Below are 23,889 nucleotides of genomic sequence, written 5' to 3' on the forward strand. Positions count from 1 at the left end.
CTCCTTTATTGAGGGTGTCTTGATAATTGCCAATAATTTCCATCTATTGTCTGTTCCATTTGCACAACAGCATGTGAAATTGATTGTCAATCAGTGTTGCTTCCTAAGTGGACAGTTTGATTTCCCAGAAGTTTGATTCACTTGGAGTTATATTCTGTTGTTTAAGTCTTCCCTTTATTTTTTTGAGCAGTGTATTTGGACGCCTATGGTAGGGGCAAGACGCTCCGCACTATGTGATACATTTTTCCAAAATTTTTTGGTAAATTGATTAGGTAACTTTCTCCTTGGTGTTTTAAGAGGCTACTGCAGTGGAGTGGTCTGAGTACACGTTTAGATGGCAATTCTTTAACTGTATTTGTGGAGTTTTGAGAGTTTCCCAAATGGATCACTACTCGTCAACTGAAAGTTGGGAGCAAAGCAGGGATGGAGAAGTACCTTGCTGGTGACCATATAGCCCCCCAGGAGTGCAGTCTGCGATAATGGCCAGGATACATCTAACCTGAAAAGTTCCAGAATGAAACAAGAATGGATGGAGCAGGCCTGCTGGTCGATCCCTGACTGTCTGGATAAATTTGGCTAATCCTGCCGCTAGCTACAGACCTAAAGTACAAATGACCTCTCCACCTGATAGGAACAGGTGAAACACTGGAGAAGGGACTTTTATCTTCTCTGTCTGTTTCCTGTTCCTTTTAGGACAAGTGGACAATCTCATGTGTGTGGTCATGGTGGCGTAAGGTAAAATAACTTATCTAAGTTCTCCGTAGTCTGATGCCAGAATGTTCTGCAAGGTTACAGGATACGAGAAACTTGAGGGTAGCAACCACTTCCGTCTACCAGAAATAGACTTCCTTCCAGTATTAACCACTGCAGCCATCCCAATGTCAGTAAGGAGCCAGCAGTAAGAAAGCCTTTGCTGTAAGATCAGATGAGGGTGGTCACCTTCCATAATTGTGTGATTGATCAGGAGGTGGTGACATGTGGGGTGTAATGTACATTATATCCCGATATAGACCTCTTACACCAACAGTACCAACTTCTACAAGTATGATTCTGATTATAATGTGCCGTGTGTGGTATAAAGTATAAAGTGTATTGTCTTTATGTGTCATGTATATTATATATTGTACCTCATGCATGAGACACACATCTCTAACTAATAGATTATATCCTGTACCAAATATACAGTGTACAGTGTATATAATTAAGTATTTGATACTCTGCCGATTTTGCAAGTTTTCCCACCTACAGAGAATGGAGAGGTCTGTAATTTTTATAATAGGTCACTTCACCTGTGAGAGACAGAATCTTAAAAAAAATTAAATTGCATTTTATTGCATGAAATAAGTATTTGATCACCGAACAACCAGCAAGAATTCTGCCTCTCACAGACCTGTTAGTTTTTGTTTACGAAGCCCTCCTACTCTGCACTCATTACCTGTATTAAATGCTCCTGTTTGAACTTGTTACTTGTATAAAAGCAACCTGTCCACAAACTCAATCACACTCTAACCTCTCCACCATGGCCAAGACCAAAGAGCTGTCTAAGGATACCAGGGACAACATTTTAGAACTGAACAAGACTGGGATGGGCTACAGGCCAATAGGCAAGCAGCTTTGTGAGAAGGTGACAACTGGTGGCTCAATCATTAGAAAATGGAAGAAACAGAAGATGACTGTCAATCTTCCTCGGTCTGGGGATCCATGCAAGATCTCGCCTCATGGGGTAAGGATGATTCTGAGAAAGGTCAGGAATCAGCCGAGGACCTGGTCAATAACCTAAAGAGAGCTGGGACCACAGTCTCAAACATTACCCTTAGTAACACACTACGTCGTCAAGGATGAAAATCCTGCAGGGCATGCAAGGTCCCCCTGCTCACGCCAGCACATGTCCAGGCCTGTGTAAAGTTCATCAATGACCATCTGTGTGATCCAGGGGAGGCATGGGAGAAAGTCATGTGGTCAGATGAGACCAAAATAGAACTTTTTGGTATCAACTCCTCTCGTCGTGTTTGGAGGAAGAAGAAGGATAAGTACAAACCCAAGAACACTGTCCCAAACGTGAAGCATAGTGGGGGAAACATCATACTTTGGAGTGCTTTTCTGCAAAGGGGACAAGACCACTGCACCGTATTGAAGGGTGGATGGATGGAGTGATGTATTGTAAGATTTTGGCCAACAACCTCCTTCCCTCAGTAAGAGCATTGAAGATAGGTCTTCCAGCATGACAAAAACTCAAAATACGCAGCCAGGGCAACTAAGGAGTGGCTCCATAAGAAGCATTTCAAGGTCCTGGAGTGGCCTAGCCAGCCTCCAGACCTGAACCCAATAGAAAATCTTTGGAGGGAGCTGAAACTCAATGTTGCCCAACGACAGCCCCAAAACCCGAAAAATCTGGAGAGGATCTGTATGGAGGAGGGGGCCAAAATCCCTGCTGCAGTGTGTGCAATCCTGGTCCAGAGCTACAGGAAACATCTGACCTCTGTAATTGTAACAAAGGTTTCTGCACCAAATATTAAGTTCTGTTTTTCTATTGCATCGAATACTTATTTCATGTAATAAAATGCAAATTAATTATGTAAAAATCCTACAATGTGATTTTCTGTTTTCTACTTTTAGATTCTGTCTCTCACAGTTGAAGTGACCCACGATAAAAATTACAGATCTGTCCATTCGCAGGGAACCAGCCAGTAGGGATGGAAGAGGAACAAGCCACGTGGTGTGGAACCGGGGACAGGTGAAAGATTATTCTTTTTTTTTTCTTTTAAATATTAGCCGAGCCTTGTGGAGACATAAAGGGGGCTATATAGGGTGTGATTAAAAGGGTGGTGCAGGCTTAACACAAAAGTCTGCAGTCTTATTATGTGACTGCAGACTGCTGAATTGTGACAGCGTGTGGTGTGCATACACTGTCAGGATTCCCAGATGAAGTGGGCGTTCACACGACCACATGTATGCAATTTACATACTTATGGTCACGTGCCGACTAGACGTGCTTGACTTCTCTCCACACGGCCAGGATAGAGGACATTATTACAAGATTGGAGACTATATTACAGGGTGGGAGCCAGGACAGGGGACATTATTACATAAAGGGGCCAGGACGAAAGACATTTTTTACAGAATGAGAGACACTATTACAGGATAGGGGCCAAGATGGGGAGAACATGATTACACGATAGAAAGCATTATTACAGGATGAGGTCTCGGATGGAGGAAATTATTACTGGATAGAGAACATTATTAGAGGATGGGTTCCCAGGACAGGAAACATTATTATGGGAAGAGACCAGGACAGCAGACATTATTACAGGAAAGAGTATTTTGAGGATTCATCACCCCGCTTGTTTGATAAGTGTGGGCAGTCTGAGGATTGTGCTGGGGGTGATTAATGCTCACTTTTTAGCCAATAGTGTATGGTGAGTGCAAGAGTGAGTGAGTGGAGATGGAAAAACCCTTTTAGATATACATACCCTGTCAGGTATTCCCTCAGCGACGACACCGGGGAGATCACGCAATATCTCACCGTGCCGTCACTGTGCCGTCACTGTGTCATGGATTTTGTCCGGAATCGCGAGCACACGATCCAGACAACTCACTTCTTAGGTATCGGCACGCGACCATTAAGCATATGGCGTTACACCTCTGGATTCCATTGCATGGAAAACGTGTTTACGCCCTCCGTACGGTCACTGTCAGCTTCACAATAGCCCAATTAATATTATTCGCTGCCACCACCGGCCGAGTTTGAAATATAATACAGGCCTGGCCGGACGCCTGCGCTCTGGTAGCGTATGATTTCGGAGAAGGGAACGATTAAAAGACAAAAGAAACAGAACTATTACATTTTATATTTAATCCAAAAAGGAGGCAGTGTTTAAGAAAAATCTACAAGATTTTACAAAGGAGACATACAATACATAAGCAGTTACATAAAATAATAAGGATTAAGGAGGAAACTTACTATACGATCGCTGAGACGATTCAATATAGGCGGAGGAGGGGCTCCCCGATTTGATTAGACTGTTATCGAACAGGAACCGTTGCTTATAGTCCTTTTACCCCTCTGGCAATGAATGAATATCCAACCTCAGCAAACTATTTTATGCTGAAGGGAGAGACTTGCCCACACCCACCTGTGCTGACATCACAGGGGCTGGGCTTCGCCCTTCATGTCTTTATTAAAAAAGACTCTAACTTCTGGGATAACCTATCGCGCGTTGATCCCAGGTGCCCAAAAGTGATACCAAATTTTCTATTATGATTTTACCTTCATTTAGAGACCACACGTCACGCTGTTGCAGTCTGCTATTCAGGTGCTTTTGCGCTACAGCTCCACGGAGGGTTTTTCAGTGACAGAAAAATATCCCTATCGTTCCCTAGCTGACCCTGCCCCTAAAAATATGGGTACCATAATTAGCGGATGTATGGAACTTGTGGTAGGACAACTCACTTGGCCACTTTCGGCAGTAGACTCAGAAACCCGGGTTTTCTTTGCAGGCTTTCTTAACAGCATAAAGCTCTGCACTCGAGCAAAATAAATACAGCCTAACTTGGCTAAACAACAAAACAAAAGATAAACTATAGCACAGTCCATATGTGTTTGTGCGGGTCGCTCACACAAGTTATATCCAGCCTTCTTCTCCCTCCTGAGCTATGGCTCTCCAGTCTGGAGACCTAGGCTCTCCAAACACAACACAGAGAAAAAAAAACAGGACTGAACATTTAAACGTTGATCAGCCACACCCGGAGGTGGAGGTATAGAGAATGACGTCCCTCCCATCTCAATGTCACTCCCCTAAAACCACGCCCTTTAACTGAGTTAGCCCACCAGCATATAACATTCTGGCAGAAAGTCCATTGGTTTCAGTTCACACAGGCTAGCAACCTGTGTGACACATACCTCCCCTCATAAATCATACCAGTAATTCTGTCACAAACTTTAGTTATTCCATATTTGGTATCTTAGTCAAAAATCCTGTAGTCTTTGTTTAAACCCCCTTTGAAGTTCTGGGAATGAGATTTCAACAGTTACCTGTAAATTGCTCCCTATCTTTGTCAGGGGAAACCTACTCACATTTTAAGTAGGTTATAGTTTTACCAGTCACTTCTCAGCTGTGTGTTAATTAGGTCTTTGTGCTGATATTTACAGTGGGTAGGGAAAGTATTACAGACCACTTTAAATTCTTGACTCTTTGTTTCATTGCAGCCATTTGGTAAATTCTAAAAAGTTCATTTTTTTCTCATTAAAGTCCACTCTGCGCCTCATCCTGACTGAAAAAAATCAGAAATGTAGAAATTTTTGCAAATTAAATATCACTTTGTCATAAGTATTCAGACCCTTTGCTCAGTATTGAGTAGAAGCCCCATTTTGACCTAGTGCAGCCATGAGTCTTCTTGGGAATGATACAAGTTTTTCACCCCTGGATTTGGGGATCTTCTGCCATTCTTCCTTGCAGATCCTCTCCAGTTCCGTCAGGTTGGATGGTGAACGTTGGTGGACAGCCATTTTCAGGTCTCTCCAGAGATGCTCAATTGGGTTTAGGTCAGGGCTCTGGCTGGGCCAGTCAAGAATGGTCACAGAGTTGTTCTGAAGCCACTCCTTTGTTATTTTAGCTGTGTGCTTAGGGTCATTGTCTTGTTGGAAGGTGAACCTTCGGCCAAGTCTGAAGACCAGAGCACTCTGGAAGAGGTTTTCATCCAGGATATCTCTGTACTTGGCAGCATTCATGTTTCCTTCAATTGCAACCAGTCATCCTGTATGCGCAGCTGAAAATCACCTCCGTAGCATGATGCTGCCACCATCATGTTTCACTGTTGGGATTGTATTGGGCAGGTGATGAGCAGTGTCTGGTTTTCTCCACACACACCGCTTAGAATTATCACCAAAAAGTTCTATCTTCGTCTCATGAGACCAGTGAATCTTATTTCTCATAGTCTGGGAGTCCTTCATGTGTTTTTGAGCAAACTCTATGCGGGCTTTCATATGTCTTGCACTGAGGAGAGGCTTCCGTCGGGCCACTCTGCCATAAAAGCCTGACTGGTGGAGGGCTGCAGTGATAGTTGACTTTGTGGAACTTTCTCCCATCTCCCTACTGCATCTCTGGAGCTCAGCCACAGTGATCTTGGGGATCTTCTTTACCTCTCTCACCAAGGCTCTTTTCTCATGATTGATCAGATTGGCTGGACGGCCAGGTCTACGAAGACTTCTGGAGGTCCGAAACTTCTTCCATTTAAGGATTATGGAGGCTACTGTGCTCTTAGAAACCTTGAGTAATGCAGACAGTCTTTTGTAACCTTGGCCAGATCAGTGCCTTGACACAATTCTGTCTCTGAGCTCCTTGGGCAGTTCCTTTGAGCTCATGATTCTCCTTTGGTCTGACCTGCACTGTGAGCTGTGAGGTCTTATATAGACAGGTGTGTGCCTTTCCAAATCAAGTCCTATCAGTTTAATTAAACACAGCTGGACTCCAATGAAGGAGTAGAACCATCTCAAGGAGGATCACAAGGAAATGGACAGCATGTGACTTACATATGAGTGTCTGAGCAAAGGGTCTGAATACTTATGACCATGGGATATTTCAGTTTTTCTTTTTTAATAAATTTATAAAAATTTCTACATTTCTGTTTTTTTCAGTCAAGATGGGGTACAGGGGTGCAGAGTGGACTTTAATGAGAAAAAAAAATGAACTTTTTAGAATTTACCAAATGGCTGCAATGAAACAAAGAGTGAAACATATAAAGGGGTCTGAATACTTCCCGTACCCACTGTATATGGAGACAGCTTTTATACTGACAAGTGGTCGATTGCTAGCTCTCGTATTCAGACAAAAAAGGTGGATGGGAGGGGTGAGGGGGTTCAGGGAAAGAAAGAAAGAAAGAAAGAAAGAAAGAAAGAAAGAAAGAAAGAAAGAAAGAAAGAAAGAAAGAAAGAAAGAAAGAAAGAAAGAAAGAAAGAAAGAAAGAAAGAAAGAAAGATAGAAAGAAAGAATGAATATGTTCAATATTTCCCTGACAATAATAATGAATCCATGCATAATATACAATACATTATGATATCGTAGACTCCGTATACCAGCAGTGCAGCCTTCTATATGTATGCACTAATGTCGCGAATAACAGCTGGGGAAAAACAACAGATTCCACCGCTGCCACTAGTTTGTCAGGGGATTCAACTCGGCTGCCTCCAGTCATCAAGGCATTTCCACAATTGACTGACAAGTGACGGAAAAGGCTACGGCTGTTTCCACTAATAGGCCAATTATTGGGGAACTCACAGTGAGTGTGTGGTATATACACCTCTGATTCCCACATATGAAATATATATATAGATACCCCGGTATGGTCACTGCCAGCTCCACAATAACAAAAGGAACTACTAGCTGCCACCACCAATTATTTATACAGGCCGATTGGACACACGTTACAGATAGCGTATGGCTTCAGGGGTGCAGTATATAAAGCAAGAGGAACAAACTTATTTAATTTTATATATTTAATCTGGAAATATATGCAGAGATTATAAAAATATACAAAGGAGATACAAAATGGGAAGCAAACAATACGGTATAATAAATTGCATAAAATAAAAACGAATGATGAAAGAGAAGTACTAAACCTGATACTGAATTAATGTCTCTTATCCTCATGGAGGGAAGTGTTTGAATTGAAGGTGTTAGAATGGCCTGATAATGATGTGAGTGAATGTATTATGTTAACCCCTTTGCTACAATGCAGAAAATATATCTCCCATAAATATTGTATTGATGCAAACTCCAATATTTACTGACCACTGGCTCCAGAAAGTCTATGATTAGTGCTTTGAACAGAGGAAGCTCTTGACTCAAAAATGTACTTCTCCACCTTGGAATATACAAATCTCAGACTTGCTTGCTGGTTCTAAGAGCAGATCTCTGCTGTAATTATAATTACCTGTTCAAGGAAAGAGGTTCCTACTTCAATATAGGTTGAAATATCAGCTCTTTCTCACTTCCCCAGTTATAATTAATCCCATATGTTCAATGTGAGATCCTACTTCAATGGAGGTTGAAGTGTCAGCTCTTTCTCACTTCCCCAATTATAATTAATCCAATACTGTATGTTCAATGTGAGCGGGACATATCCCCTCTCTGGAGATGTCTTTATGGATTTTAGTTTTTCTCTATGTCAATGCTCTATAATGAAGCATGCATAATAGATATAAGGATATAGGAGACCCCATATACCAGCAGTGAAGATTTCTATAGGTATACATGCCCTATAATGAGCCCATATATAATACACAATATATTATGATATATGAGACCCTGTATACCAGCAGTGTAGCCTTCTATAAAAAGAGGCATATCTAGGGGGGCAGGCAGGGCATCTGCCCCATACGCAGCCAACAGGGGGGTGCAGTCGGGCCTCCTTCTGCGGTGGTCCAATGTGTCTCCCCAACGGCTGCAGTTTGCAGTCTCCGGGACTGGGAGTCAGCCATTCCCTGAGCCTGCTGACAAGCTGACAGCCAGTTCAGAGAAGGTGCAGTGCGCCGGCTCCCAGTGATCAATTGTGCTTGCGTCTTTCAGACAGAAGGGAGTACAATTGAAGCTCTGACCTCCATGAGCAGTGTGATTAAGTCATATGACCACGATGCTGATGTCACTCGCCGATGCCGCAGAACCACAAACAACATTGTTGGTAAGTGCTCCAATGGAGCTAAAGACTCCAAAGATTTAGTGTAACAGGAGTCGTAAAGATTTGAGGACACAATTTGAGGAGCAAGGAAGGGATGGGTGCGGACACAATATGGGGAGCGGGGGGGGAGAGAGGGAGAGATTTGAGGAAACAGAATGAGGAGCAAGAGGGAATATGGGGGTGTATGTATAAGAAAACAGTTACTGGGTATGATTAGTGGGGGATGGGTGCAGGAACAGGGTTAGTGGGGGATTGGTGCAGGCAGTATAGTGAGTGGGCGGATTGGTGCAAATACAGTTTGGTGAGTGGGGGGACGGGTGTGGACACACTATGATGAGTGGAGGGACGGGTGCATACAGAGTATGAGGAGCGAGGGGAGAATGTATGTAGACATATTAAGGGAAGCGAGGGTGATGGAATGGGTGTGTACACAGCATGGGGAGCGAGTTTGATGGGATGGGTGCTGACACAGTATGGGGAGTTGGGGGAATGTGTGAGAAGGCAGTATAGTGAGCAAAGGGGTAAATATGTGAGGAGACAGTATGGTTAGCAGGGGTGTATGTGAGAGGACAAAGTATGAGGAGGGGTAAATATGTGAGGAGACTATTGAGGAGAATTGTGTGAGGCGACAGTATGGGAGAAGAAAAGTTTGAGTGGGCAAATAATAGAGACTGAGTATTGTGGGGGGTAGCATGGGTGGAAGGGCACAGCCAGGAGGCATCAGTATGCCAAGGAGGGGTGAGAGATGAGGGGACACAGTGTAGAGACTGGGGGTCACCCAGTGTGAGAGGACAGTGTGAAGAGGCACCCAGTATGGAAAGGAGAGGGCAATGGGGAGGGCATGTACCATAAGAGGGGCAGTGTGTGGGACATATTTTGTGTAGGTAATATAGTGAGGGGCAATTATATATTCAAGGGCTCAGTGTAGGACAGATATTTTTATTCATCAGCATTATAATGACACTGCTATTTTTAAGGGTATCTTATGGCTGTGGAGAATTCTCATTAGTACTGTGGTTCTTGTATGGTCCACAGCCTGATGATGACTTATAGTAACAACTTCCCGTATCTTCTTACCATTCCAGGACGTAATGGAAGTTGTATGTTCATGCGATACAAATTAATGTGGGTCTGACCTGACATTTAAATGAATGTACCATGTACTGATGTTGGTTCTTCTGCTGAATTTATGTTCTGATGGTGGTCCTGGTGATGTATACCTGTACTGATGATGGTTTTGATGCTGTGTTTCTGTACTGATGGAGGTTATACAGGTGTATTTCTGTAGTGCTGATGGTTCTGATGATGAATTTCGGCACTGTTAGTGGTTCTGATTATGAATTTTTGTACTGCTAGTGGCTCTAGTGATGTATTTCTGTACTTCTGGTGGTTCTGGTGATGTATTTCTGTGCTGATTGGATTGTGATACTGTGTTTCTGTACTGCTGTTGGTTCTAGTGATGGATTCTTCTGCTGTTATTGGTTCTGATTATGTACACATGTATCAATCCATAACTTGTAAGATTACATGATAAATGGCTATGTTAATAAAGTCTTGTGCCATCTGATAAGTTAAGGGTTAATATGGTTTGATTTATGTTACAAGCATTAAAGGGGTTATCCAAGTTTGTGATGAGTTTGCAGTCATTCTACACTGTGTGCATAATAATTAAGCAAGTTGTATTTTAGAGGATTACTTTTATTATTGATCAACAACTATGTTCTCAATCAACCCAAAAGACTCATAACTATCCAAGCTTAATATTTTTGGAAGTTGGAGTGTTTTTTTTTTAGGTTTGGCTATCTTAGGAGGATATCTGTTTTTGTACAGGTAACTATTACTGTGCAGAATTATTAGGCAACTTAATAAAAACCAAATATAATCCCACCTCACTTGTTTATTTTCACCAGGTAAACCAATATCAGTGCACAAAATTTAGAAATAAACATTTCTGACATGCAAAAACAAAAACCAAAAAAATTAGTGATGAATATAGCCACCTTTCTTTATGATGACACTCAACAGCCTCCATCCATAGATTCTGTCAGTTGCTTGATCTGTTTTCGATCAACATTGCGTGCAGCAGCCACCACAGCCTCCCAGACACTGTTCCCAGAGGTGTACTGTTTTCCCTCCCTGTAGATCTCACCACAGCCTCCCAGACACTGCTCCCAGAGGTGTACTGTTTTCCCTCCCAGTAGATCTCACCACAGCCTCCCAGACACTGTTCCCAGAGGTGTACTGTTTTCCCTTCCTGTAGATCTCACATTTTATGATGTACCACAGGTTCTCTATGGGGTTCATATCAGGTGAAGAAGGGGGCCATGTCATTATTTTTTCTTCTTTTAGACCTTTACTGGCCAGCCACGCTGTGGAGTAGTTGGATGCATGTGATGGAGCATTGTCCTGCATGAAAATCATGTTTTTCTTGAACAATACCGACTTCTTCCTGTACCACTGCTTGAAGAAGTTGTCTTCCAGAACCTGGCAGTAGGTCTGGGAGTAGAGCTTCACTCCATGCTCAACCCGAAAAGGTCCCACAAGTTCATCTTTGATGATCCCAGCCCATACCAGTACCCCACCTCCACCTTGCTGGCGTCTGAGTCAGAGTGGAGCTCTCTGCCCTTTACTGATCCAGCCTCTGGCCCATCCATCTGGCCCATCAAGAGTCACTCTCATTTCATCAGTCCATAAAACCTTTGAGAAATCAGTCTTAAGATATTTCTTGGCCCATTCTTGACGTTTTATCTTATGTTTCTTGTTCAAAGGTGGTGGTTTTTCAGCCTTCCTTACCTTTGCTATGTCCCTGAGTATCGCACACCTTGTGCTTTTTGATACTCCAGTAATGTTGCAGCTCTGAAATATGGTAAAACTGGTGGTGAATGGCATCTTGGCCGATTCACACTTGATTTTCCTCAATTCATGGGCAGTTATTTTGCGCCTTTTTTGGCAAACACGCTTCTTGCGACGCTGTTGGCTATTTGCCATGAAACTCTTGATTGTTCAGTGATCACGCTTCAAAAGTTTGGAAATTTCAAGACTGCTGCATCCCTCCGCAAGACATCTCACAATTTTGTACTTTTCAGAGCCGTCAAATCTCTCTTCTGACCCATTTTGCCAAAGGAAAGGAAGTTGCCTAATAATTAAGCACACCTTATATAGGGTGTTGATGTCATTAGTCAACACCCCTCCTGTCATGAAACAACCCTCACTTTTGGGTCAGACCTTGCAGCTCTCTGGCGCCCCCTTATCCTGCTGGTCAAACACGGTATTGACCGAGGATAAGCACGGTTGCAGCTGCTCTAATTTATGTTGACTATTGCGGCACTTGATGTGACAGGATGTATATATACCACCAGTTCCTTGCAGGAACGTATATATACCTCTGACCAGCCACCCTCAAACCACAGTATCACATAAATACTGGTATGCTGCCACCACCGATCGCTTAACAGGTGGATCGGGTACCTGGTAGGTAACGTGAATTAGCGGGTGAGGAACGTTTTTGTTCAACATAGGACAAGAAGAACGAAACTGGTAAATAATAATGATTTACTCCCAAAAGTGGGCAGTGTTTACAAAAGATATACAAGATATTACAAAAGAGACAATTTACATATATGCATAAACAGTTATTAAAATAAAAGGGAGAAGTGATAGCAAAACCTGCGCCACGTGGTGATGGTCTCAGATTCTGTGGGGGGACGGCTCCCCGGAAAGTAGATGTGATTCCTTCACTCAGCGTGTAGGGCATGCATCTGACGTCCCTGGTTGGAATGCCAGTTTTATAACCAGTCTGGTTTTTACTAAAGGGACCCCTATCTAGTAAACATGTAGTGCAAAAGCCTTAATCTAGGTCAGTGTCCATGTCCATAGTAGTTGTGGGGGTTATAGATATTCCAATCTAATTATAGTATTGATGGTAGGTAGCCACAGTGATATAAGCCCAAAGCCTGGTCACTAAACTCCCAATTGGTAGGTAAAGTAAGTAAAGTACAACTACTTACAGCCAAACAGAAAGAGGAAGTAACCCACAGCTCCTGATGCTGCACCCCGATGACACCGTTTCGCCACGCTTCTTCCAGGGGGCGTTAACCACTCCAACTTAACCCGCTCCTTATAAAGTGCCCACACCCAATAGAATCACAGCGCGTGCATGCCGCTTGGTGATTTGGGCGCATGAATGCAATCCGGCCACTCGTGATTGAAAGAGAAGGACTTCCGGTTCCGGCGCTTGGAACGCAAGCGTGGAACGCTTTGCCTTCCTATGTGCGCCCGACTGGAAATCCACGAGCGCCACCGGCTGCACATGCGCACTCAACCAAGTGCAGCACGTAAGAGCCAAATTGTGCACAGAGCCTAGTGGCGAGATACTAATGGGGCAGAGCTGATGCGATACCAATCGGGGAATCCTTCTAATCCTATTCCCTATTAAAAACAATTCTTTCCTGCTTAACTTTTTAAGTGTGTGCAATGATTGTTTTTAACATGATTCAATAAAAATCTAATTTTTAATTTCAATTGTGTCTAGACTCCAGTGTACCCCTTAATGTTGCCTATAGGGGGGTGATGTGTGCAGTTACATTAATTTTGGAGTGACCATATCATTGTTGTGACGTGTGTTCGTTTTGTATAAAAAGTATCATGTGATCAAAATACTCATTTGCCAAATAATTCTGCACACAGTGTACTGTATGTGACTGCAGACTTCTGAATTCTCACAGTGCACACTGTACACTGTCAGGACTCTCTGGTGCCGGCGGTGAGAGTATGCAATTTGCACACATGTGGTCACATGCCGACTAGACATGCGTGGCCTTACTCAATGCAAATGAATAAAGTGAGGTAGGACACGTCTAGTAGTAATGTGACCAGAAGTATACAAATGTCCACTCTTGCCACTGTTAAGGGAGAATCCTAAAACTGTGCCGTGCATGCGCTGTGAGAATTCAGATACCTGCCGTCATCTAGAGTGACTGCAGACTTTCATCTCAAACCTGGACAAATACTTTCATTTTAAAATAAAGCCCTGTAGCATGCCAATCATAAGAGTGTGTAATATCCTCAGGGTCCAGCACGTGACTGTAAGCGGGGAAATCACATTCTGAATGATTGGTCTGGCGACGACTACTCAAACCGCTTGGGTGGAGCAAACATAGATACACCTCTGCTATAAGTATACACGCCCTATAATGAGCTCATAGATAATACACAATATACCATAATATACAAGGCTTTGTATACCGGAAGCGCAGCTTTCCATAAGTATACACGCCCTATAATGAACCCATGCATAATACACAATATATTGGGATGCAGAGACCTCCTTGGAATAGTTAGGCAGCTCAGCAGTCGTATCATCATCCTCTTCTTCTGGGGGACATCTCTAGGGAACTTGACATTGACCATGTCTTGGTACTGAAGCCTCTTACCTGAGTGGTGAGGGTCAGGGGTCTTCTCCCTGGTGCGGACAGACACCCGACTCTCGCCCATCTTCTCGCCTTCTGTGCATCTCACTTTCCGTACACTTCAGTTTTGGTTCTCACTTCTTCAGATGTTGTTTCCTGCTCCTCGCCTTTTGTGCTGACTGACCACGAGAAGATCAAGATGGGGATCTGCAACCTGAATCATCTCTGCCTAATGTTACCGGGGTCAGAGGAGTCGAGAATGGTTCACTGTCTTCACCTATCACGATAGAGGCACCAAACCCTTCTACACTAGCGTCATGGAGAACAGAGATGAGGAAAAACCACACAATATATGGATCCTGCCCTGACTGCCAGGTTACATGAAAGGGAATCCATCAGCAGTTTTCGTTAAGTAATCTGAGAGAAGCATGATGTAGGGGCAGAGACTCAGGATTCCAGCAATGTGTCCCTTACTGCTCAGTGTGCTGTTTCAATACAATCAGTGTTTCCATAGCAAACACCCGCTGACAGATTCCCCTTACTAATTCATCTCATAGATGAGATCAGATCCGCACTAGAGATGAGCGAACTTGTTTGGAAAATGTTCTCCAATCTCAAAGTTGGCACGAACATTCGAATTCATGTTCGGATTCCTGAGCATTTTCCTGAAAATCGGCAAAATGTGGCAAAGTTCAGTAAATGTTCAAGTTTCCACTAATGCTTTTTTTAGGACTTTGGCTAGGACAGTGGTGCTGTATGATGAGTGGGGGGACGTGTTTGATGAGGAGAGAGGGTGGAGAGAGGTCAGAGGGGTGGTGGACTGTTATTCTTTTTTTTTTTTTTATTAACTTAATGTGTGGAGATTCCTGCAGCCAATCAGGGCGCAGAAACCATCCACAACGTCCAGACACAAGGGCTTGTGTCATTGGCTGCCAAAGTCACATATCCTTCTCCATATAACCACAGACATGTGGCTTCGATGCCATTTTGTCAGTGTAACAGCATAGTGGGACTGCTCCTGCTGCTGCTGCAGGTAGTCAGTTAGCTAGGCAGTTTATTGCCAGTTACTTCAGATAGATAGGATCCTGTGAAATCGACCTTCCAGCATATCAATCCTTTGTGCTAATAGTGTGGTCCAGACACCAATCCACATTTCAGAATCTAAATCTTTTGTGCTAATGTTGTGGTCCTGTCACGGGTGTGTTGCCACGAAGATCGTCACGAGTACACAGCCTGACTTCTCGCAGCTGACTTGTTGGTGCTTTGTGTTTTCTCGGCAGTGTAGGAGTTAATTCTCTCTCTCTCTGGGCTAGCTGAGGTCCAGCCTCGCCCAGCTGCAATCAATGCTTCTTTAGTGAGACTCCTTTATATTCCTGCAGGTCTGTTTGGGAGGTGTCGGTGAAAGCTTTTCATTCAGACTTACAGAGCGGATCGTGGTGTTTGGAGTTGCTGAGATAAGTGTATTTGGAAGTGTGTTTTCCCTTTCCTCGCTTTATCATTTATCTCCTTTCCCGTTGGTGTTCCCTCTGTTGTAGTTGTTTAGAAGTTGTATGCAAGGTGGTTTTGGTTTTTCCCTTGTACTGTCTCGTTCGTCTAAATACTGTGTGTGGGCATATTATTTCTGGTTCCCTATTGTTGTGATCGGGGTCCTTCTCAGGACTAGATTACTTAGGTGCAGGGATCCTCAGAAGGTAGGGGTTACGCTGGCGGCCTGGACCTCTGTACCTTTAACAGTACCTCCAGGATGAGGGATTAGTCAGGGCCCCAGCTTAGGGTCAGCTTAGGCCCCCTACCTCCAGTATTCTGTGACAGTGTGACATTTTCACCGACCATCTTAGTTTTTCTCCAGCTACCATGGATCCAGTAGCCGGTCTAGCTCGGCAGTTGCAGAGTTTGTCCATGGGGCTGGCGGACGTTAGGTCCAAGGTTTTGCATCCTCTGGAGCAAGCCGGACCAGAACCTAAAGTAGCTCTCCCTGACAGGTTCACTGGGGGGCGGGACAAGTTTTTTGTTTTCCGGGAGGCATGCAAATTGTACTTTCGGCTGCGGCCTCGGTCATCGGGCAGTGAAGAACAAAGGGTGGGAATTGTCATCTCGCTCCTACAAGGGGACCCACAATCTTGGGCGTTCTCTCTTCCCCCAAGCTCCCCGGTTCTCCAGTCAGTGGATAGGTTTTTCGCTGCTCTGGGACTCGTATATGATGACCCAGATCGGATCTCCCTTGCTGAGTCTAAGTTACGTAGGATTCAGCAGGGAGATCGTCCGGCGGAGGAATTCTGTTCGGAGTTCCGTAGGTGGGCCACGGACACCCAGTGGAATGACCCGGCTCTTAGGAGCCAGTTTTGTCATGGTTTATCCGACAAATTACAGGATGTGTTGGCACAGTATGACTCTCCCGCGTCACTGGAAGCCGCTATGGCCCTTGCTATTCGCGTTGACAGACGGCTTCGGGAGAGGTGCGGGATAACTCTACCCCCTGTAATGTCTCCACCTCCTACAAGGTCCCCTCATATGGTGGTTCCCCTGGTCAGTCCGGAGGAGCCTATGCAATTAGGAGGGACATCATTTCGGGGAAGGGGACCGGTGGTGCGCCATAAGACAGGAAGGTGTTTTCTCTGCGGGAAAAAGGGACATTTTATTGGGGGGTGTCCATCCCGTCCCTTGCAGAGTAAAGAGTCGTCGAAAAAACTGTTGATCCCAGGTTGTGTGGTGGACGGCAATCTGGGAGTAGGTATTTCGTCCCTAGGTTCGTCTCAGTTTCTCGTACCGGCGGAGGTGGTGGTGGGTACGAGAACTGAGAGGATATCTGTTCTTCTGGATAGTGGGGCCGGGGCTAATCTGGTTGATGCTCGGTTTGCCCGGGTTCAAGGTATGCGATTGAGTGAGTTGGCTAAACCCATCCCCATATTCTCGATCGATGCCAGACCTCTCGGTCAGGGAAGTTTTTTGCAAGCTGTGCATGGCGTAAAACTTCAAGTGGGGGCAATACATAAAGAACTGTTGTCTTGCTACGTGTTGGAGGGTCTTCCCACTCCTATAGTGTTGGGCCTTCCTTGGTTAGCTAAGCATAACCCGGTTATTAATTGGCAAACCAGAGAGATAAGCCAATGGAGTAAATTCTGTAATAAAAACTGCATGAACACGGTCATCGGTGCGGTTACTCCTTGGGTCTTACCTCCATTTCTGGCGGACTTTGAGGATGTATTCTCGGAGAATGGGTGTCAGGAACTACCTCCTCATCGCGTGTATGACTGTTCTGTAAAACTGCTCCCTGAGGCCAAGTTACCTAAAGCTAGGTTGTATAACCTTTCTGGTCCTGAGAGGCAGGCCATGAAGGATTATATTTCTGAAAGTCTGGCTAAGGGGCATATTAGACCTTCATCTTCTCCGGTGGCCGCGGGGTTCTTCTTTGTTAAGAAGAAAGATGGAGGCCTACGCCCTTGCCTGGATTTCCGTGAACTTAATCGGATTACGGTCCGAGATCCGTATCCGCTCCCACTTATTCCCGATCTCTTTAATCAGATCGTGGGCGCCAAATGGTTCTCTAAGTTGGATCTCAGGGGGGCGTACAATCTGATTAGGATGAAGGAGGGGGATGAGTGGAAGACGGCTTTTAACACTCCGGAGGGGCATTATGAGAACCTTGTCATGCCATTCGGTCTGACTAATGCCCCGGCGGTGTTTCAACACTTTGTTAATGATATTTTTCGCCACCTGGTGGGACAGTTTGTTGTCATATATCTGGATGATATCTTAATTTACTCGCCGGATCTGGTGTCTCATCAGGAGCACGTTAGACAGGTGTTACAGATCTTGCGGGATAATAAACTGTATGCCAAGTGGGAAAAGTGTGTGTTCGCCGTACAGGAACTCCAGTTTTTAGGCTTCCTGGTTTCAGCGTCCGGTTTTCGTATGGACACCCGGGGAGTAAAGCAACTGTGGATCTCCTCTCGCGTCGGTTTTGGTGGCCTAACTTACATAAAGAGGTGGTAACTTTTGTCGCGTCCTGTGGGGTTTGTGCGCGCTCTAAGACCTCACATACCCGTCCGTCTGGGGCCCTCTTACCTTTGAAGATCCCGGAGCGTCCTTGGACTCATCTGTCTATGGACTTTATTACTGACCTCCCTCCGTCTTCGGGTAAAACGGTCATACTCGTTGTAGTGGACAGGTTCAGCAAGATGGCACATTTTATCGCTCTTCCGGCTCTCCCTAATGCTAAAACTCTTGCGCAGGTGTTCATTGGGGAGATTGTGAGGCTTCACGGGGTACCCTCCGAGGTGGTGTCTGATCGGGGGTCTCAGTTTGTGTCCAAGTTCTGGAAGGCGTTTTGTGCACGGCGGGGGATGCATTTGTCATTCTCGTCGGCTTTTCATCCTCAGACCAATGGTCAGACGGAACGTATGAACCAGAGCTTGGAGACATATCTTCGGTGTTTTGTGTCAGAGAACCAGGAGGACTGGGCTTCTTTCCTACCTCTGGCAGAGTTTGCTCTCAATAATAGGCGGAGCGAGTCCACTGGTAAGTCCCCGTTTTTTGGGGCATATGGTTTTCACCCCCAGTTTTGTACTTTCAGTAGGGGGGGCTCTTCGGGGGTTCCGGAGGAGGAACGATTTTCCTCATCTCTCGCTTCAGTATGGAGAGGGGTGCTGAAGAATCTGAATACTATGGGGAACCGATACAAACGTATGGCTGATAGGAGGAGAGTGTCTGGTCCGGACCTAAGTGTGAACGATCAGGTATGGTTGTCTACCAGGAATATTAAACTTAAGGTTCCCTCCTGGAAACTGGGTCCCAGGTTCATCGGGCCGTAAAGAATCAGTTCTGTTATTAATCCGGTGGCATTCCGTCTTGACCTCCCCCCTACGTTTAAAATTCACAACGTGTTTCACAGATCATTGCTTAAGAGGTATGTGGCGCCGGTGGTACCGTCACCTTTACCTCCCCCTCCTGTGGTTGTCAATGGTAACTTGGAGTTCCAGGTATCGAGGGTCATTGATTCACGCTTTAATCGCCGGTCCCTTCAGTACTTGGTTCATTGGAAGGGGTATGGTCCTGAGGAGAGGATGTGGGTTCCTGCATCGGATATTAACGCAGACCGATTAGTTCGGGCCTTCCACACGACTCACCCGGATAAACCTGGCCCTGAGGGTCCAGAGGCCCCTCGTAGAAGGGGGGGTACTGTCACGGGTGTGTTGCCACGAAGATCGTCACGAGTACACAGCCTGACTTCTCGCAGCTGACTTGTTGGTGCTTTGTGTTTTCTCGGCAGTGTAGGAGTTAATTCTCTCTCTCTCTGGGCTAGCTGAGGTCCAGCCTCGCCCAGCTGCAATCAATGCTTCTTTAGTGAGACTCCTTTATATTCCTGCAGGTCTGTTTGGGAGGTGTCGGTGAAAGCTTTTCATTCAGACTTACAGAGCGGATCGTGGTGTTTGGAGTTGCTGAGATAAGTGTATTTGGAAGTGTGTTTTCCCTTTCCTCGCTTTATCATTTATCTCCTTTCCCGTTGGTGTTCCCTCTGTTGTAGTTGTTTAGAAGTTGTATGCAAGGTGGTTTTGGTTTTTCCCTTGTACTGTCTCGTTCGTCTAAATACTGTGTGTGGGCATATTATTTCTGGTTCCCTATTGTTGTGATCGGGGTCCTTCTCAGGACTAGATTACTTAGGTGCAGGGATCCTCAGAAGGTAGGGGTTACGCTGGCGGCCTGGACCTCTGTACCTTTAACAGTACCTCCAGGATGAGGGATTAGTCAGGGCCCCAGCTTAGGGTCAGCTTAGGCCCCCTACCTCCAGTATTCTGTGACAGTGTGACAGGTCCAGACACCAGTCCATATTTCAGAATATAAATCCTTTGTGCTAATGTTGTGGTCCAGACACCAGTCCACATTTCAGAATCTAAATCTTTTGTGCTTATGTTGTGGTCCAGACACCAGTCCATATTTCAGAATATAAATCCTTTGTGCTAATAGTGTGGTCCAGACACCAATCCACATTTCAGAATCTAAATCTTTTGTGCTAATGTTGTGGTCCAGACACCAGTCCATATTTCAGAATATAAATCCTTTGTGCTAATGTTGTGGTCCAGACACCAGTCCACATTTCAGAATCTAAATCCTTTATGCTAATAGTGTGGTCAAGACACTAGTCCACATTACATAATCTGAATCCTTTCTGCTAATAGTGTGGTCAAGACACCAGTCTACATAAGATAATCTAAATTCTTTGTTCTAATAGTGTGGTCTAGACACCAGTCCACATTTCAGAAATTAAATCCTTTCTGCTAATAGTGTGGTCCAGGGCCTCCACCTGCACCCTCAATCTATCTCCCTTAACAGTTCCGCACTGCGCAGCCAGGGCCCACTGCAAATAGGCAGTGTTTAAATTAATACGCCTTGGAGATCGCAGTCACAAAGGTCAAGAGTTGTGGACAGCTATCCTGGATGAGTTTGAGAAATGTCTGTCTCCAGTGAACCTGGAGCCAGGGAAAGCCATGTGTGATAAACGTGTGAACCTGGTGGTGACTCTACTTCGGGGCAACCTCACACATGTGTTTTGCATGGCTCACGTCTTCAATCTGGTGGTGCAGCAATTTCTCCACCATAAACTTGCCTGGATGCGCTGCTGTAGAATGCACGATCGCTGTGTGCTCACTTCTGCCGTTTGCACCCTGCGGGTCATCGACTTGCATCGCTACAGTGGCTTTTTGGTCTACCGGTTAACTGGTTGATATGCGATGTGCCGACATGGTGAAATTCAACTCTGCACATATTGCAGCGACAGTGGCAGCAGCAATGACCCCTGGTGCAGTATGTAATTTTCCATAGCCTGGGCCAACGCAGTATGGCCATGGTACAAATCACGCTTGCAGAGTGGGAACAGATGTAGTACCCCTGCGCCCTTCTATACAGTTTCAAAATGGTTAGTAAGATGGTTAGCACTGATAATGCCATCTTCAGCAACAGTATTCTGGTCATCTACATGCTCTAGCACACTTTGAATAGTCTGCTGTAGGAGGTGGTGGTCCCAGAGGTAGAGGAAGAAGCAGAGGAGGATCCAAAAGGGAAAAACAATATCTCTAAGTTCCAGACTGTCATCGCACAGTCGGGTGCCAAGAGAGTGTGGATGGGTGCGTAACAGTCAGGAGAGGAAGAGGATAATGATCCCCGCTCTGTTGTCTCTGGTTGGCCGGAGGGGATGGAGGATGCAAGCTTGAGTGTTACCCCACCACCAACATACCATGGACTTGGACTTCATGGAAGTGCCTGATACATGAGCGCCTTCTTGCTGCACTATCTGCAACATGATGCCTGTATTGTTAAGATTAGAAATAGTGCTAACTACTGGGTTGCCACTCTGTTATATCCATGGTACAAAAATTATGTCAGATGCTTCCTGACCTGGAAAGGGAAGCGTGCATGCTGCAGTATCGAAACACGCTTGCAGACAATCTTATGAGTGGTTTCCCCAAGACAGCAGTGAGGCACACAGTGGGCATCCCAGTTCTAGTCTTCCTACCCCGTGAACATCGAGTCATCAATGAAAAACATTAGCAGCGGCAGAGTAAGTGGAAGAAGAAATTTCTGTGAGTAGTTTCACACATTTTTTTAGACCAGCTCATGCAGCAGCAGAACAGAGTACAAGTCTGACACGTAGTGAACGAATGCAGAGGATGGTGCAGGAGTATCTCAAGCTCATTATCAATACCATTAGGGAGGATTTGTATCCTTTTACATTTAGGTCTTCACAAATGGAAGAGTGGCCTGAGCTCGCCTCTCACGCCTTGGAGTTTTGTAATGGAGGCTTTGGTGGTGTCCTAATGGATTAGCGGATCCGTTTGTCCCCTAAAAGTGTCGACCACCTAACTTTTATCAAGATGAACGAGTCTGCCCTGAATTTTTGAAAATGTTTGGACTTCAAGTTGGGTCTCCTTCATGTGTGTTGCCAGTAGCTGTAGCGCTCTCAGATGAGCAGGCCTGCACTTACTTTCAGTCAACTATCTGTGTCACTATCCTTAAATTTTTCTAACAATAGTAGTCTACGAAGCTGATATTTGTGCCACCTGAGTGTGGCAGAGCAGAAAAGCAGGTTGAGCTGTTGCATGTGGTATCAGGGCTCCCCGCACATCAGACCTACACAGTTCCTTCACCTGTCTCCTCTTAATTTGAACTTAAATTCAAAGCTGTAAATTCTGGCCCAGACCCTGATCCCTCATGCATGGCCCATGCCTGACTGCTGCTCTGCCATTCTAAAATTTCTACTCTGGGTCAATTGATGCCACTCTTCCTGGTGTCTGCCCTGATTTTTTGGAAATGTTTGGTCTCCAAGTTGGGTCTCTTTCATGTGTGTTGCCTGAATTTGGCAGGGCTCTCAGATCACCAGGCCTATACCTGTCACTCATCCACCTGGTACTGATCAATGTTTAAGCTAGAAATGCTGGTCCAAGCACTGTCCCAGGCCCTGTGCTTCCATGTTGCGCAATTATACCATCAACTGATGTCACTTTTCCTGGTGTCTGCCCCTAATTTGAGATATTTTGGCAGCTTTTGGGCCCCCTGAAGGTGTTGTCTATGCATTTGGTTTTGCCTCCCATTGAATTCAATGGGGTTCGGATATGTTCACCAAACTGTTCGGCGAATATCGGGACGTTCACCGATATGAACTGATTCAAACCTTGAACGGTACACTCATCTCTAATCCAGACACCATAAACAATATATAGTGTTATGCTGATATAGATTTCTGTCTCCCCAATTCTTGTATTCAGGAATCATCTTTTGTTGAGGTGTTACATCCGTATCTGTATCCACTCCTACGGCCTCCTATTCTGGAATTAGTCAGTGCCCTTGTTGCTTACCTGTTGTAACACCAATGCAAGCACCCCTGCATGGTTCTTCTTCCACTCCATGCAGGGATGCCGACATACTCACCACCTCGGCCGTGCAGTGACCTCTGTGTCTCCTGGCACGTCTCCTGCCTCCAGCTTGCTGCGCACAATGCACAGGCTTCTCAACAGCGCACATAGTTCTTAAAGGGGCAGCACCTTGAAGATGCTCCTAACCAATAGCTGGGAGTGATCTTGTCTAAAAGGCACCCTCCTCAGTAGGGAGGTCCCTGAGCAATCCCCGTAGTTTCTCTATGTTTCTTGTGTGTGCAACTGTATGTTGCCAGGTCCTCCGTCCTAAACTAGTGAAGTAAGTTTGTTATCCTGAACCTGTTCCCATTTTCCTGTGTAGTGTGTATGTTTTCCTGAAGCCCCTCCTGCAGGACCTGAACCCGCACCTGTCCAGTGATTCCGAATTGTTCTGTCCGAACAAGTTCCGAATCCAGTCCTGCCTTTTCTCCGAGCCCAGTCTGTCTCAGCGATCCTGACCACTAGGATTAGCAGCTGCAGTATGGAGGAATGCCTAGGAGTGGTGCCTGGTGGCTACCTGCAACTCAAGCCTGACACTATCAGGAGCTCCAGTGAAAGCTAGGTAGGTTCACCCCTCCTGGGAATCCCGATCCCCTGTCACAGTGGGTCGACCAACCACGTGTGCCAACTGCCCTGGGAACAACACATGTCCCTGTTTCCTTCTTCTGTGTCCACTTCCCTTTGCTATAGTACACTTCGAGTTTTCCAAGTAAACATTAACCTCCTTTGACATTATCACTAAAGGTCTTTTAAGGCTGATTCGAGCTGCTTTGTGCTGCCTGAGTATTCAGTGAGCTTTGCACACAGTTACCACTTGGTCCCTGATTCATCATCTGTTTCCTTACTTTTCTGCGGCAATTTGCTCTGTTTTAATAGCTTTAGTATTTGCGTCTTATTCTCTA

At 45.2% G+C, this 23,889-nt stretch overlaps 1 protein-coding gene across 3 annotated transcripts in view; it reads right to left on the minus strand.

Annotated features, from left to right (window-relative positions):
* The window catches only part of LOC141273189 (C-type lectin domain family 2 member B-like), a 134,114-nt gene that overhangs the window by 60,963 nt on the left and 49,262 nt on the right, over window positions 1–23,889 (minus strand). Inside the window, exon 1 of one of the 3 annotated variants that reach the window (XM_073684729.1) lies at window positions 14,106–14,256. The exons of 1 other annotated variant lie outside the window; for it this stretch is intronic. In XM_073684729.1, the coding sequence (XP_073540830.1) occupies window positions 14,106–14,166 (61 nt within the window). In that variant the 5' untranslated portion in view covers window positions 14,167–14,256. Of the gene's footprint in view, window positions 1–14,105; window positions 14,257–23,889 lie in introns of those variants that run through there. One more of the 3 variants, XM_073684719.1, reaches the window with a different exon arrangement.

The sequence above is a fragment of the Phyllobates terribilis genome, unplaced genomic scaffold (assembly GCF_046119375.1).
Source record: "Phyllobates terribilis strain yellow unplaced genomic scaffold, ASM4611937v1 Scaffold_1__5_contigs__length_1240528914, whole genome shotgun sequence".
NCBI classification, from domain to species: Eukaryota; Metazoa; Chordata; class Amphibia; order Anura; family Dendrobatidae; genus Phyllobates; species Phyllobates terribilis.